This window comes from Candoia aspera, chromosome 4 (genome assembly GCF_035149785.1).
Source record: "Candoia aspera isolate rCanAsp1 chromosome 4, rCanAsp1.hap2, whole genome shotgun sequence".
NCBI lineage: Eukaryota > Metazoa > Chordata > Lepidosauria > Squamata > Boidae > Candoia > Candoia aspera.
This window is the reverse complement of record NC_086156.1, coordinates 22,134,673-22,150,497: the sequence shown is the minus strand read 5'-3', so window position 1 is coordinate 22,150,497 and position 15,825 is coordinate 22,134,673. Positions and strand designations below refer to the sequence as shown.

Here is a 15,825-nt window from a genome sequence, read left to right as displayed (position 1 = left end):
GGGTCCTTTACTGAAACAAAGTAAACAGCTCCTCTGCCTACTCAAATATCCTTTAGAAGGCCATCTGTCCATCTGAGAAGGCCCATACCAGATTAGCAGATATCAGAGTTACAAATATGAATTCCCAAGTTAATTGTTCCTAGCCAAATGATAACACCTTTTTTTGTACTAAGATACATTTCTACCCCTTAGGAAATCCAGAGGGAAGTCTGCCAAATAGGAAAACCCTAGAAGATAAAACTATTCCAAGGAAAGTGGAAAGGTTTTTTTTTTTCTTGTTTGCTTATTTTAATGAATAATTTTTTAAAAGATCAGTGCTGGTACTTAGTTCATTAAGCTTTTGCAAAATACAACTCCATAGATTTAACAATTAAACTTTTAGTTCTAACTATAGAAAGCCTAAACAAAGACTAACATCATTTAGCCAATCATGTTCCTTGTTCTCAAAATGATCAGTAACCCTCAGGCAATTAGAATCTCATTCATGACCAGAATAACTGAAGGGGGCTATGCGGAATGGGGGAGCTGGTTTTTGTGGGGCATGAAAATATGGCGAAATGCTTAACTTTAAGGATGGTACCAAAAAATAGCAGTCATGAACCTTTGCTACCATGTTGCCCCAGCAATTAAGTTTACATGGTGCTAAAGAAAATAATTCTGTAGAAGAAATGTTAATTAAAAGAAAGACTTGCCAAGACTCTACGTAGCCAAATTACAATAATTAGCAAGAAGAAAATAACTCATTCATTACTGAGCAGATTTTTTTTAATTTAGATTTTGCTAGATAATAAATAATACACTATACTACTTGAATAACAGATGTTCTCATGCATGTTAACATGTACAGTAGTGCTGTAGGCATATGTTTATTAATACATATTGAGAAGAAGTATTTGGCAATAATAATATGAACAACTCCAAAAATCTCAGCGCATTTTTTTCTTCTGTTAGGTTCTCTTTTACATTTCCTTTATACAACTCTGAATATTAATATGCAATTTTATTTAAATCCTGCTTTGTCTAATAGGTAAACTTTGAGAATGGCATAACACCCAATAAATAGTATTTATCATTTATCATCAGCCATACTTTAAAAATCATCATTCTTGTTTCATTTGCAAAAAGCTACATAGGTAAGAGTCAGATTTTCAGAGAAAAGCAGCAGAGATGTTACTCATCTAAGCAAATTCAGTGCAAATATCCATCTAGTCCCCAAACTATGATACTCTAGTACAGGCCACAACCCATCAGATAAGTTTTCCGGCAGAAAGCCTCCTGAAATAAGAACAACCTAAGAGTATTAACTCGTATTTTTATAGTTCTTTTTGTTTCAGTGGGGCTTGGACATGGGGACTCCCAAAACAGGTTGTACCCTAAGGCAGTTTAATTCAAATAAACCATATGGCTGAACAAGTGTGGAACAAGTGAATACTATGATATTTAAGACAAACGTAATCTACTATGCAGATGCTGCCTTACTAGATCACTTCCTTGTTCTTTTTAGGCTGAATGAGCAGGTTCATGGGTGAGAACTCACATTTTACCTATACTACAATGGCCAAACAGGAACTGTTTTAATACAAATCAATTCAGTGGTTTTAAAAAAAAATTCTAACACTGAAAAAGTGTTTATTTACAATTTCTCAGTGACACCAGTGTATAGCCGCAAAGTAAAGTTTGTTCTGTTAATTTAAATACAGTCAGCTGCCTATCCCGCATTCATTCAAAACGTTGGATAAGGGAATACAAAGTCTCTTCTTAACATCAATTTAACGAAGGGGATCGATCTGTAGTCCAAAGTAGTTCTATATAAGGCCATTTTGTCTGCAAACAGCGCTTGATTGGCGTATCATCAGTTTGTAGCATTGGGTCTTCAAAGCCCATAATTACTGCTGTACCTTCCACATACATGACCTGCCAAAATAGTATTATCACATTTAATCCTATACAAATGGAATAAATAATCTAAAGTTGCAAATAAATTTTATCAGATATGCCATTTTACACATATAAGATACTTCAAGAGCCAAAGCACTGATGCTTTATATTTCTTTATTAGCAATGTGAAAAGATGTTTAGAACTCTTAAATAGTTTTGTCCCTTACTACATGAGTTCTATTATTCAGAAACAAACTCCAGACCAGCTTTGTCTTTAAGTATGAGCCTTTGAATCTGATTAGCCCTAGGCGCTCTCTGAGCTTGGTTGTTGGGCTTGCAGACGTTTCATTACCCGACTAGGTAACATCGTCAGTGAGAGGGAGTGTGGGGTTTGCTGCCTGTTTATATACAGCAGCTTGCCCTGCCAGTGTTGGAGGCGGGGTGTTTTTCTTCTTGGTAGTTCCTTGATTAGGGTATTGTTTGTCTGCTTGATTGTTAGTCTACTTGGTAGCTCGTTGAGTGAGGTATTGTTTTCTGCTTGGCTGTTTGTCTGGTGTTAATCCCTGCTTATCTGGGTGTAGGCTGCTGGAGAGGATGTGTTCTGGTCTTCCAGTCAGGTAATGAAATGTCTGCAAGCAAACAACCAAGCTCAGAGAGCACTAAGGACTCCAACAGTTCAACACTGAACTACATATATTCTGCTCTACTGCTTAGCCCTAAGTGTCAAAAGGGATGCATCTTCTCATATAGCAATGGTAAGCAATCCATGGTTTGCAACCCCTGAAGCATTCAAGAACCTCTGCCAATTTGCTTCTTCCCCACTGTCACTATTCAGAGCCCACTGGCTACCTCAGTCCCCATCTTCGCACATGCCCTGGTGGCCAGCTGGTTCTCGAAATTGATCAGAGGCTGAAAACTGATTCACTGATATATAAAAGCAGTAAAACAAGTAGCAACGTGAGTACTAATATCCAAGAAATTGACAGATGAATGTCTTAAACACAGTTACCAAGTCCACATACGTTGAACTAAATGGAATTGTAATTTACACAATGAACTCCAGAAGAAAAATGCATATAGGAAATAGGATGATAAACCATTGTTTTCAATTTTATTTTAATTCTGGGTAGTTTTTAAAAGAATTGATAGATTTTATTGAAGTAAGGAGAAATACTTTTTTTTGGATTACGTGTATTTTATTTCATTATTGAAACTGCCTGGATTTCTTGTGAGCGAGCAATATATTCATTCACGTAACTAACGAATACATGAGATTTTATTGAGCTGGAGTCTCTTAGTACCTAAGTAGTTTTTACTGAAAAACATTTTAGATCAGCTACAATTCAGTTAATGTCCATGACAGCAGAGAGTTTGCTGAACACTGGCTTAATGCATCTATTCCATTTCAAATTCACTATAACCCCATAAACACACCACAAAAGTTTTATCCCATCTATGCTAGTAATGTCACTGTGTTATTGTTAAACCTCTGTGGTCCTTGTACAGGTGGAAGGGGTGGGTTCAGAGAGAGTACGGCTTCTGTCTGAATAACACTGCTTGCCCCACTATTCTGTACAGAAAGAGTGTTATATTGTTTTCACAAAGGAGGTGTAAACCTGCGTTATTTAGATGCAAGACCCATGCTGATCTAAAATGCAGAAGGATGCAGAATACCAACATTTATTTTCAAATTCCAGAATTTCTGTATTAGAACCTGTGGGGACTATTTACTGCAAAGCAGGCTAAAATCTACTGCTCTCCTTTTCTAAGGAAATGGCAGTCCAATTATATGTACCTGACATTCTCATACCTTTTCATTATAGTTAGACTGCTTCAATCCATTGTAGTGGTATACAGTGAATGATTCTTGAACCTTTGAGTCCTAAGAGTAAACATAAAGCAATCCATTTCAGGTCATAAACTAATTCCATGCAGCAGATTTATTTCATCACTCTGCATTTATACACTGTTTTTGGTTTTTATTACAAACGTACTTCCAATGATTTATAGCAAAGTAAGGTTGTAATACTATGATATTTACTAGGAAGAAATCTTCACTCCAGAAGGAAAAAGAAGGAGAAAACAACTAGCAGCAAGCTGGATGGACTTAGTAACAGTGGTGATGAGTGCACCGTTGAGAGATTTGAAAAAACAGGTTAGAGATAGATTGTCATGGAGAAAATCAAGGATTGTCTGGAAATTCATCATAAGAGCTAAAGCATCACAGCAAGTCTCTGCATTAGGACTGGCTCTATTGGTTTCAGAACTAAGATTTACTCAAAGTCTATCTAAGGTTTACTCAAAGTCTATTTACAAATGCTCTATCATAGGAACACACAAATATGGCATTATTACCTGTTCAGGGAAAAATTCTTGAAGAAAGGGACCTAGTAAGATGATTCCTAGTCCTTCTGGATCTAATTTTGTCTTCATCAGGTTTACACTGATAAGATGAAACACACAGAATATGGTACATTCATATTTTTACATGATTAAATACTATACTTTTAACTGCCAAAAACAATCAAATGGTTGTACTTAGAATCTGAATAGCAAATGCAAAGGAATGGCATTTTGTTGCCAAAATAAGGTTATTTATAAATCTAAGTAATCTTATTTAAAATCAAACCAGCAGCAATAATAGAGACTCCACGCCTTATTAGGTAAAGGTTTTGTTTTTTTTTAAAAAAAGCTTGATGTCTAACTCCTGGGATTATGCTTGAGAAAACTATACAATTACTGCAAACATTTCTCAGCATTAACACATCCATCATCTTTCCAAATGTCTTGCAGAGGCCAGCCCTGATTTTACTTATTTGGCAGGATGCAACAACAGAACTTGTTATGTACCAAACTGTAAAAGGATGGAGAAAATAATACTGAACCTATCTATATAGTACACTGTACATTCAAACTCCTTGAAAGGTGTACTTTTCTTAGATAAGTGGCATTCCCTCACTTCATTTATTTATTTACTCACTCCATTTATATAGCTGCCCATCTCACCTTTATGCGACTTTAGGCAGCTTACGGTTAAAACAAACACAAAATACATAATATAAAACAAAAATAAAAATACTTAGCAGCCAGGCATGATCTAATCTATCATCCATATAAGCAGGAGACAGGTTCTCACTCTAACCCACACTCCCCCAGGCTCGAGCACAAACCCAAGTTTTCAAGGCCTTACGAAAGGCCAACAGGGACAGAGCCAATCTAAACTCAGAGGGAACGATGTCCCAAAGTGCGGGTGCCATGGCAGAAAAGGCTCTCCTTCTAGGCCCTGCCAGCTGACATTCCCTAGCTCACAGTACCTGGAGCATGCCCTTTCTGCCAGGTCAGAGAGGACAGGTAGAAAGAGAGAGAGAGAGTCCTGTGAGTAACCCAGTCCTAAGCCATGAAGGGCTTTAAAGATGACGAACGCCATCTTAAATTGCACCTGGAAGCACATCGGAAGTCAATGCAGCTCACAGAACAGCGATTCGCATGTGCCAAGTAACTGCACAAATAACCCCCTGCACCGCCACATTTTGCACCAGTTGAAGCTTCCGAATACTCTTCAAGGGCAGCCCCATGTAAAGTGCATTGCAGTAGTCCAATCTAGAGGTCACAAGGGCATGAGTGATCATGAACAGGGCCCCCGGTCCAGGAACAGGCACAACTGACGCAGAACCCTAAGCTGTGCAAAGGCCCTCCTAGTCACAGCTGCCACCTGCTATGTGAGCAGGAGCTATGAGTCCAGGAGGACCCCCAGACTGCACACCAGATCTGCTGGGACACTGCCAGATGGACGGTCCCCGGAACCAGGAGGTCCAAAAACCCAGAGCTACTTGGTCTTGTTTGGGTTGAGCTGAAGCCTATTGCCCCCATCCAGGCCTCCACAGCCCTAGGTACTGAGAAAGAACCTTCATAGCATCACTCATGTGGCCTGGGGTGGAGATAAAAAGCTGGGTATCATCAGCATACTAATGATACCTCACCCCAAACTGTTGGATGACCTCACCCAGCAGCTTCATGCGGATGTTAAACAGGAGGGGAGAGAGTACTGAGCCCTGAGGCACCCCACAAAGGAAGGGCTGCCGGCTGGATCTCTCCCCGCAATCAACAGACTGGAACCAACCCCGGAGGAAGGAGGAGAACCAGCACAACACCATGCCACCCACCCACAACTCCCGGAGCCGGTCTAGAAGGATACCATGATTCATAGTATCGAAAGCCGCTGAGAGGTCAAGAAGAGCAAGGATGGACACCTCACCCCCATCCCACTCCCACCAGAGGTCATCCAAGAGTGTGAACGATGCCGTCTCAGTCCAATACCCAGGCCTGAACCCTGACTGAAACCCTCTGAAGCTGCAATGCAACTACCTTTTCTACAATTTTCCCTAGAAAGTTTGCCAGTGTACTATGCAGATTTTTGCCAAGTAACTCTTGATTTGAGTAATTTAATTATCTGACACATGTTTTGGACTTGAATATTAGAAATACACTCTTTCACATTATTATAAACAAGCAGCATGACTGTCTCAATTTGCTAATCATCTAGCCTAGATTATTCACAACACATTTGCAAGAGAAAATGGATGACTGATACATAATTTTAGTTATGTACAAGACAACATCAAGCATTTCTTCAAAACACACATTTAATACAATGAAGATAGCCTGTTCAAGCATTGTAATTTGGGTTAAAATGAACAAACAAGCTAGGAGCAGAACCAAGTAGCTCCCTTATGTAAGTGATATACCTCCAATTTCATAGTTTCAGGTACATGGAAGATACTTGTACATATAACCCCCCCCTTTCCTCTCTCTTTGTAGACTACTTCTGAATTCTATTCATGAATGTCTGTGGAGGTGGGAAGCTTCATAACCAAAAATGGAGAGATTATCAGCACAGGCTTCTTTACATGTATGTCTTTATTTTAGTCCCAAGGAAGGCCTCTGAAAAACTAAAATCTGAAATGGACAAGCAAGCATTTTACTGACTTCCTCTTTTAATAGATACATATTGCATTACTGAAGAAATTCACCTTCCACATCACAGAACCTTATCCCCCCAACCGCCAAATTACCACAGTTATTTTATATCATAACCACAGGCAATTTATACTTACTATTCAGGATCCGATACAAGATCCAGAGCCTTCATTATATCTTCTAGAAGAGTGTCTGGTATAAAGCCATTATCTGAGGAAAAAATACTTTAATTAACATAAAGTAGCAGATTCTGATGTAATGTTTTTGTTGACTGATTAGCACTGATACTCCTTCCTTGGGAAGCAGTCAGCATTTATTTATATGTTGATATGAAAGCAGCTCATTAAGGTGCTCTCACGCATGACGTTGTCATCGGGGGGATTTTCCCATTTTTCTAATGCAATACTCGGCATAGTAACTGTCTATTACTACATCACAATCTCTGGTCTAATGCCTTGAAATGATGGAGGTTTCGAGCCTAAAAACCATAAACTGGCATCTATATACTCTTGGATCCAGAGAATCAGGGGCAGTTTAAGGGAGTTGCAGGATATGCAGTTGTACTTGGTCCTGTAAAAGTGCAGACTGTCTAATCGGGGTACCTCTTCTGCCCCTCTCTCCCAGCTTCTGATCTTCTAACTAGTTTAGATTTCTGCAACCCAAATCTGACCGCCTTAGAAAAAAACGAAGATAAAAAATCCTGTGTGTGTGTGTAGGGATGTGGAAAGAAAATGTATGTGTATGAGAAAGTCAGTGTGTGTATTTATTTGTTTATAGTACACTATGTACTACACTCCTCCAGAGGGGAACTTCAATTAGACTGGCCCAATGTCTGAGGAAAGAGCCAGGTTTTTAATGCCTTTCTAAAGGGCAAGGTGTGCATGCGAGCAGATTAAAAAAAGAGAAAGTTCTGAGTTTCAGAAAAAAGGTGTGTTTGTTACTGAGAGTGAATGTAAAGGGAGAAGTACAGTGTAGCATTTTGTTCAGAGACTCAAGAAACAACATAGGTTTGCTAGCTTATCTAGAATGCCAAAATGAAAGACTTTATTTAACACAGAATGGTCAAAAGCGCACACGTTTATAACCAAGAACCAAAAGGACGACCCTGTGTAAGTGGGATGTGGACACTGGCAGGAGAAAGGTTTGCTAGACAGCTGAAAACCGCTAGACAGTGCCAGGAAAGGGCATAAATATCAATACCAGTCCCATTCTCATTTTTCAGCATTACCACCATCCTTTCTCAGGATAAAAGCCATCCTAGCCCTGTGGCTGTAACCAGCCCTGCCAGTGCTCAGCTATGCTGCTGCTGCCTGACTGCCAAGACCGGCTGCTCTGCCAGGGCTTTTGCCAAGGGGCAGGGAAGAGTTGCCTGCAACTAGCAAGCCCAGCAGGTGCAGGCAAGACACGCCACTCCTCCCATCCTGCTTTCCGTCTTCCAAGCCGGGAGATAGAGAGGAGGTGGAGGAGAGGGGGTGTTATTTGATAGTATGAACAGGCATGTGGATAGAGGTGATTCAGCTGACCTTTTATATTTGGACTTTCAAAAAGCTTCTGACAAAGCTTCTACTAGGCCCTCTTAAGTAAGCTTAGTAGTTGTGAGTCAGGCCTTCTCATGGATAGGTATCAAACTAAAGGTCAGGAAACTGGGTTGGAATGAACGGACACTGTGACATTACTTAGTAAAAAAGATTCTCAGGGTGACCAGTATTTCCTTGTTCTGTTATTTATCCTAAAATGAGGCAATTGCTACAGCACAGAGGACAGAAATTAAGTAAAATAGTCTTTCAAAATTAAAGCAGTAATTTTCTTCTAGATCAGTGTTTCTCTACCTTGACGACTTTAAGATGTCTGGACTTCAACTCCCAGAATTCTGAGCTTCTCCCAGAATTCAAAGCTGGCTGGGGAATTCTGGGAATTGAAGCCTACACATCTTAAAGTTACCAAGTTTGAGAAACACTGTTCTAGATACTTCTTTAATATTTAGTTCAAATTCTATAGGTATGCAAGAATCTGTCTGCAGGGTTAATCTATGGCTATGCATACAGTAGATGGGGAGAGGACAAAACTGGTGTCCAATTGGGCCTCAAGTTCCTTTCACTGGTCCTGATCTCAGTCTCAGAGCAGCAATTACTCAACACGGAAAGTTGTACTTAAAGAAGCAGGATACAACAGTTCCCAACAACACAAGAAATATGGATATAACATTACAAAAAATCCAGACACTTTAAATTGTCTGTGAGAGATAACTTTACTGATGAAATTGATTTTTTTACCTTAACCAATACATGCAGAAAGAAACTGAGTGAGACTTACTTCCAGGTAGGCAACTGAAATCCCCCTAGAGTGCTTACCCTCAGGGTCGTATGTTTGAAAGACTCGCCTGGCTTGTTCTGAAGGGGCTTCAGGAGCAACAAGAGCCAGATCCTGAAGAGAAAATTCCACAAAATTTAATTGAATCATACTGCCACAACTATAAGGAAAATGCTTTATAAATGAAATATAACTTTCTAGAAGAAACCAGTAGAAAAGTCTGTGACAAATCTGTGTTTTTACTACAGAAAAACAGCATGAGGTCTTTACACACACTATATACTGCAGAAAGGATCTTCTGAAATAAAAAATAACATTGGCTTGGCTTTAGCTACCACACCAAACAGTGGTTAAAGAAGCTTTGTGAGGTTTGCTATAGCCTTCTACATAAGCCTACAAACTATACAAGTCTACAAAAATTTTTGTTAATGTGAGGGGACCAGATGAATAAAGGAAGTAAAAATGTAAGTGCATGAAGATACTAATATTATTAGGAAGACCATCTGTTAACCTGGCAACTCTTTTTTCAGCCAAGTATAAAAGAAGGATCCTTTCACCTGGGACTGAAACATATAAGAACTTCTGAAGTTGTTAGTTATTCTAAGAGGAGAAGAGACAATAAAGGAATGGAAAAGGCAGTCCTGGCAGTGTTCCTTCTTCTGCCCAAAGCAAGAGACTTAGTAACCAATTCCTGGGATGGGATATGAGAAAAACACTTCCATAGGACAAAATTCTGAGAGTGCCTTGGACTGCAGGAAGATCAGACCAGTCCATCCTCCAGGAAATAAAGCCAGACTGCTCACTTGAGGGAATGGTATTAAAGGCAAAACTGAAATACTTTGGCCACATAATGAGAAGACAGGACACCCTGGAGAAGATGCTGATGGAGTGGAGGACAAAAGGAAGAGGGGCCGACCAAGGGCAAGATGGATGGATGATATTCTAGAGGTGATGGACTCGTCCCTGGGGGAGCTGGGGGTGTTGACGACCGACAGGAAGCTCTGGCGTGGGCTGGTCCATGAAGTCACAAAGAGTCGGAAGCGACTAAATGAATAAACAACAAGGACATTGAATCTCTTGCTATATATTGCAAGTGAAAGAGTTGGCATCTCAAAACTTCCCTCACACTGTATTTGCTTACAGAAAATGTTTTGCTCTCCCTCATTGTACTTTAATGAGGTATACTTTTGTTATTACCAATTATAGAAAAGCAAACTATTCATTCACTCTGGGCAGCAGTAATATTTATTGACATGTAAACCTCTCCCAAATGTATTTTATCTTCCAAAATTCCTGCCAAACACAAGAACCCAGGTTATACTTATTATCAGAATACACGGAGCAAACCCCACACCTACTAGCACTGATGATGCTACCTAGTCGGGTAATGAAACATCTGCAAGCAAACAACCAAGCTCAGAGAGCACCAAGAACTTCACAGTTCAATCCTGAGCTACAGATATTCTCTTCTATTGGAACTCTTTAAATCATATAATAGTCCCACTAAACCATTTTCTCCTATTTAAATCTTGTTTTCCTTGATAATACAAGTTTATTTTAGGAACTCATGTTTACCCTGGAAGGCAAACACACATACTCCATTAGTATATTTTAATGAGAATTTCTCAGCTGTTTTCATTCTTAGAAATCAAAACCAGCACATGCAAACCCTATAGCAACAATACTGCTGACAGAATTTCCTGGATTTTGTTTTAACAAACCATTTTTAAAAACTTTCTAAATTCTGTTAATCTAAAAATAGGACAAAGCTATATACAATTACTATATAGTACAGTACTCAGAAAACCAAATTCATATGTGCTCCTCCGCTATGTAGGTGTTAATCCTCTTTGGAGAAGGTATTACACAGCCCAGGACAAACAAAAAGCTTAACGTTCTGGTAATAGTTTTCCCAGTGCTCATTTCAGGCTACAGATTAATTCAAATATACTCTTAAGTGCAGGTGTATAGCAGGATAGAACAACAGTGACAGAAATATGTGTGCAAAAAGTTCTGCACAGCTTAAAACTTTTAAGAATCTATTTGGAATATACTACAGCTGTCTTAGGGATGCGGTGGCGCTGCGGGTTAAACCGCTGAGCTGTTGAGCTTGCTGATTGGAAGGTCGGCGGTTCGAATCCGCGTGACGGGGTGAGCTCCCGTTCTAGTCCCAGCTCCTGCCAACCTAGCAGTTCGAAAACATGCCGATGTGAGTAGATTAATAGGTACCGCTTCGGCAGGCAGGTAACGGCGTTCCGTGTAGTCATGCCGGCCACATGACCACGGAAGTGTCTATGGACAAACACTGGCTCTTCGGCTTTGAAACGGAGATGAGCACCGCCCCTTAGAGTCGGACACGGCTGGACTTAACGTCAAGGGAAACCTTTACCTTTACCTTTACCTACAGCTGTCTTACGACTGAAAAATACATTTAAATTTAAACTTGTTGCTAATTCAGTATAATTTGAGACTATACTGAGTTGAGGCATGCCCAACAACCTCAGTCATTTACATCAAAGGAGCAGTTGCTGTATTTAACATGAGAACTATTCAAGTTTTGTATTTTTTACAACTTCATTTCTTCTTAATGAAGAACAGATTTTTTTTTAAAAAAAAGGAACATGGAATTAATTTTATCTTCTATTTATTTAAAGCTCCATAAAGCCCTTCTTTATGGGCTTGAGCCAGTTTACAAAGCCACAACATTTAAATACAGGATATCAGCAATTATCTACTTTTCAGTAAGGGCAGTATTTAATAATTACGTTCACACTGCGCTCAAAGCACAGTAGCTTAATGGAGGTCTATGACCATAATAATATAATTTAAATTATTCTTTAAACCTATTGATAATTTACAGTAGAACATCCAGATTGTTTTAAAATCTTCTCATCACTTCACACACAGAGCAGCATCTGCAACTCTTTGATAAATATCAGGATTGTATTTAATATTATATTTGTCATGAGTAATGACGGTGAGCAGGAGGGGGCCTCTATCCAGGGGGGAAAACGCATGCGTAGTACTGAGGAATTAAGCAGCCATTCAAAGAGACACAGATCAGGCCCGCCTTAGCTTTTGGGGTTTATATGTCTGGGTTTTTCCCACGCTTCTTCAGTTTGTTAGGATTCTGTTTGTGTAGCAGTAATAAACACTAGAGAACTACTCCTCGTCTCAGTGTGTGTCTCACTGTTAGGACAATATTATTATGTTGAGTGTCTTAATATCCCAGGGCAAAATCAAAATAGTCTAATCTGAAATTATGTTTAATAATCTGAGCTGAGATTGCATATTTCATGTATTTCCTTTCTGACAGGTACAAATTTATATTGTGAAATATTCAATTAAAAATAACATCCAAAACCACTAAATTAAACACCAACACCAAGTTTTTAAAGTATTCTTACATGTTCTCCTTATCACTTTTCTCTTATTAGAGAGTAATAAAACCATTGTGTATATTGGTATATATATTTCAACACAAGGAGACAATGAAGAAAATCAAAGACTTGTTTCTTGCCACTTCAAAAGACAGCATGAAATGGATTTGCGAGGTTCTTTAATTGCACTTGTAAAGAATGAAACTAAATGCTGTATACAAGAATATAGGCAACGTAGGTGGGCAGTCAACAGCTGTCAAATCCATTATTGCCTACAGAATGATCAAATAGCTAACAGGCGACAAACAGACTAGTACATTTTTGTCATCCATATAATTGCATCAGTATCCACAAAGTTTCAACGTTTCTAGTTGACATATATTAAGATGCTTCAAAGTCAGCTGTAAAGCACACAGCAGATTACACAAATCCAGCTAAATATGAAAATATGGATGTTTTGTTTTGAAGTAAAAGAATATAATACAATAAAACTCCTACTAGTTTTTTAACTTGTTTTTTAATGTACCTTCAGTTCTTTGGAACCTGGATACAAAGAATAACGTGTTTACAGAAAACAGGAAAGGACAATATTGCTTTCGTTTCTCAAATGGAACAGAAGAAGATCTTTGTATCATATACTTTCCCACTGCTTTTTCTGTAGGTCAGCTTTTATTTGTTCATGTTCAAAACAATACAGCTTATTCCGGATCACAACATTTTATATATTTAAAAGTACACAATCTTAATTTGTCTTCAATAAGAAACCACTGTTTTTATGAGACTTTTTGAATATTGTAGTTCAAACACTATAGTATCTCCACCTACTTAAAATGCAAAACATTTTGCAGTTATGCCATGTAGAGTTAACTGCTAAAATCTTGAAAGGAAGTAGATAGAAAATAGATTTTTCTTCCAAAAGGAAAGAATTTGCTCTACTCACTAGGTGTATAAACAATTCTATTTTCATGGTCCACAGTTAGTAATGAACAGTAACTTTTCAGACTACCATATTTAGAATCTATACACGATAAGATTAGTTAGAAAAAATGTACAAGTGCTGAACTCAGCGACACAGAAGTGGTATAGCTTTGTCTACTGATCTAATTCAGTCTTGCAGGGAATGCATCTTATTAAATAGAGTATAATGTAGTTTAAAGTTTGGTTTTGATCATGAGTATGCGTATCTTTAATGCTAAAAAACAATGGGAAGTTCTTTAGCTTTCTTGGAAATTCAATATTTTTACTTAATATTTTCCTCATTCCTGTTTTTTGAACCCCCTTAGTCTGATGCTTCTATTATTTTTAATTTTTCTGCTGTTCATTCTTAGCCTTTTTTTAAAAAAAAATCACTCAGTTACTACAGATTTGATGGGAGCTGAATATGATGAAAGATTTAATTCAGGTTATTAGAATCCCTGACAAGATTTAAATAATGTCGAACAGAAGCAAATTCCATCTCTTCAAGCTCACAGAAGACCAATTCAATACAAGCAACAGCAGAGCCATTTCTTGTTTTGATGAGCTATTCTGGAATAAATCAGAACAACCCTTTATTTCTACCACTGAAAAATCACATAATACAATACATAATTTTCTAAAAATACCCATGTATGAATTTGTTGTTTTTGAAACAGTATTACAAAGGGTTTTTATTTCCTTGCCTTACCAAACAATCAAGAAAGTTTTGAAGATATTTCAGTTGTAGCAAGCCACATATTTAAAACTTTCTTTAAGTCCAACAGATTTAGAGAAATATGTTTCATATAACATTCAATATTACCAATGCATTTTAAAATACACAACACCATTGTGTGGAAAAACTATTATACTTTAAGAAACACTTGAACTGTAAGATTCAAATAGGGCCTGAACATTGAAATAAAAAAGGAAGGAATCCTACCTTGGCAAAGAAGACTGTGAGATGAGTTTCACTGCCAAGTATCCAAATAGGGAACTTTGGAGACTTCAAATAAGAGCCAACCTAAGAAAAACAAGAACATCAAAACAAAACAAAAACAGAAATCGAATTAGCACATTTCTAATGGAGCACATAATGCATATTTCTCCTTCAAAACATTACTGTGTAAACGAGACTCAGAATACTTTTTATGAAAAGAACTCTACATTCTAGGTACTGGTTTTGTAACTATGGCTTAACTTGTATTCCAAGGAAAGTACTACAGAGCAAGAGGGAGGACCAGTGGTTACTTAACTTCTGTACTAAAACATGGAACAAATATAAAAACAGAGACTCAGTACAGCATATAGTGAAGGTATTAGATTATAGCAGGGAGGCTCAGATCTAGTTCTGATCATGGAGCATACCAGGTAACTGTGAGCCAGTCTTCCTCACAGAGCCCTATGTAGCTCACAGAACTGTTGCTATGAGGTTAAAGCGAGGTGAGATATAAATATCAGGCTGATGGAGTGATTTGCACTGGAAGGGAAAAAGATGTTTCAGAACACAGTGGGATGCTTGTATAGCACCTGTCAGCAACTCCTTAAAACAGCTGTGTCTTTTCCCTGGATCGTGCAGCTACCCTCCACAGCTGTAATACAATCTTAGGAGAAGACGTGTTTGGCTTAAAGAGTTGCCAACAGATGTTATATGCATGCCCACATGTGCTCTGAAACACATTTTCTGCTCTGCATTTGAAGCACTAGATAGTCCTAATAAATGCAATAAGTGACTGCTGATACAATAAAAGAGTTACGTATGCAACAAAAATCTCAATTTCCACTCAGGAATATTTTGATCTTTCCCTTTTATCTGACAAACCACTTTTCTGTATTGTTCGTTCACATTTCTAACTGCTATTGTAGCACTGAATGCTTCTTTTAAAGAAGAAAACTGTAAATTTAATATACAAATATACATCTATAAATATAAATATAAAACTCTAATTTTAAATCATACATATTGTTCATGCTTACATGACATACCCAGAGACTAAAAAAAGTCTAGATACAATCTTGTACTAATTTGCTGAACGTAGGAATAAAAAAATGTGATGTTAGTCTGAATGAAATAAATGTATATGTTGAAGAGGTGAATGGGTCTAACTTGCGCATCAAGTGCTGATACTTCACAGAAAACTACTGAACTATCCACAATAAAGTACAGAATCAAGCATATTGTTTGTGGATAGGCAGCAGCCAGGAAGGCAACATTGAAAGACAAGTTTATAGTTCATATTAAACTGATAAGAACAGATACTACTGTTTATGTAAAATTATATAATTATCTCTCATATAAGAAATTTAGGATGACATTGGGCAA

The 15,825-nt window shown here is 38.0% G+C and overlaps 1 protein-coding gene across 1 annotated transcript in view; it reads right to left on the bottom strand.

The window, feature by feature from the left end:
• Nucleotides 1-834: 834 nt before the first annotated feature.
• Nucleotides 835-15,825, bottom strand: part of MINDY3 (MINDY lysine 48 deubiquitinase 3) — a 33,197-nt gene continuing 18,206 nt past the window's right edge. Inside the window, exons 11-16 of the mRNA XM_063303572.1 lie at nt 14,446-14,526; nt 9,207-9,279; nt 6,993-7,065; nt 4,234-4,321; nt 3,689-3,760; nt 835-1,914 (exon numbers count right to left, since the gene is read on the bottom strand). Of these exons, the coding sequence (XP_063159642.1) occupies nt 1,765-1,914; nt 3,689-3,760; nt 4,234-4,321; nt 6,993-7,065; nt 9,207-9,279; nt 14,446-14,526 (537 nt within the window). The 3' untranslated portion in view covers nt 835-1,764. The remainder of the gene's footprint in view (nt 1,915-3,688; nt 3,761-4,233; nt 4,322-6,992; nt 7,066-9,206; nt 9,280-14,445; nt 14,527-15,825) is intronic.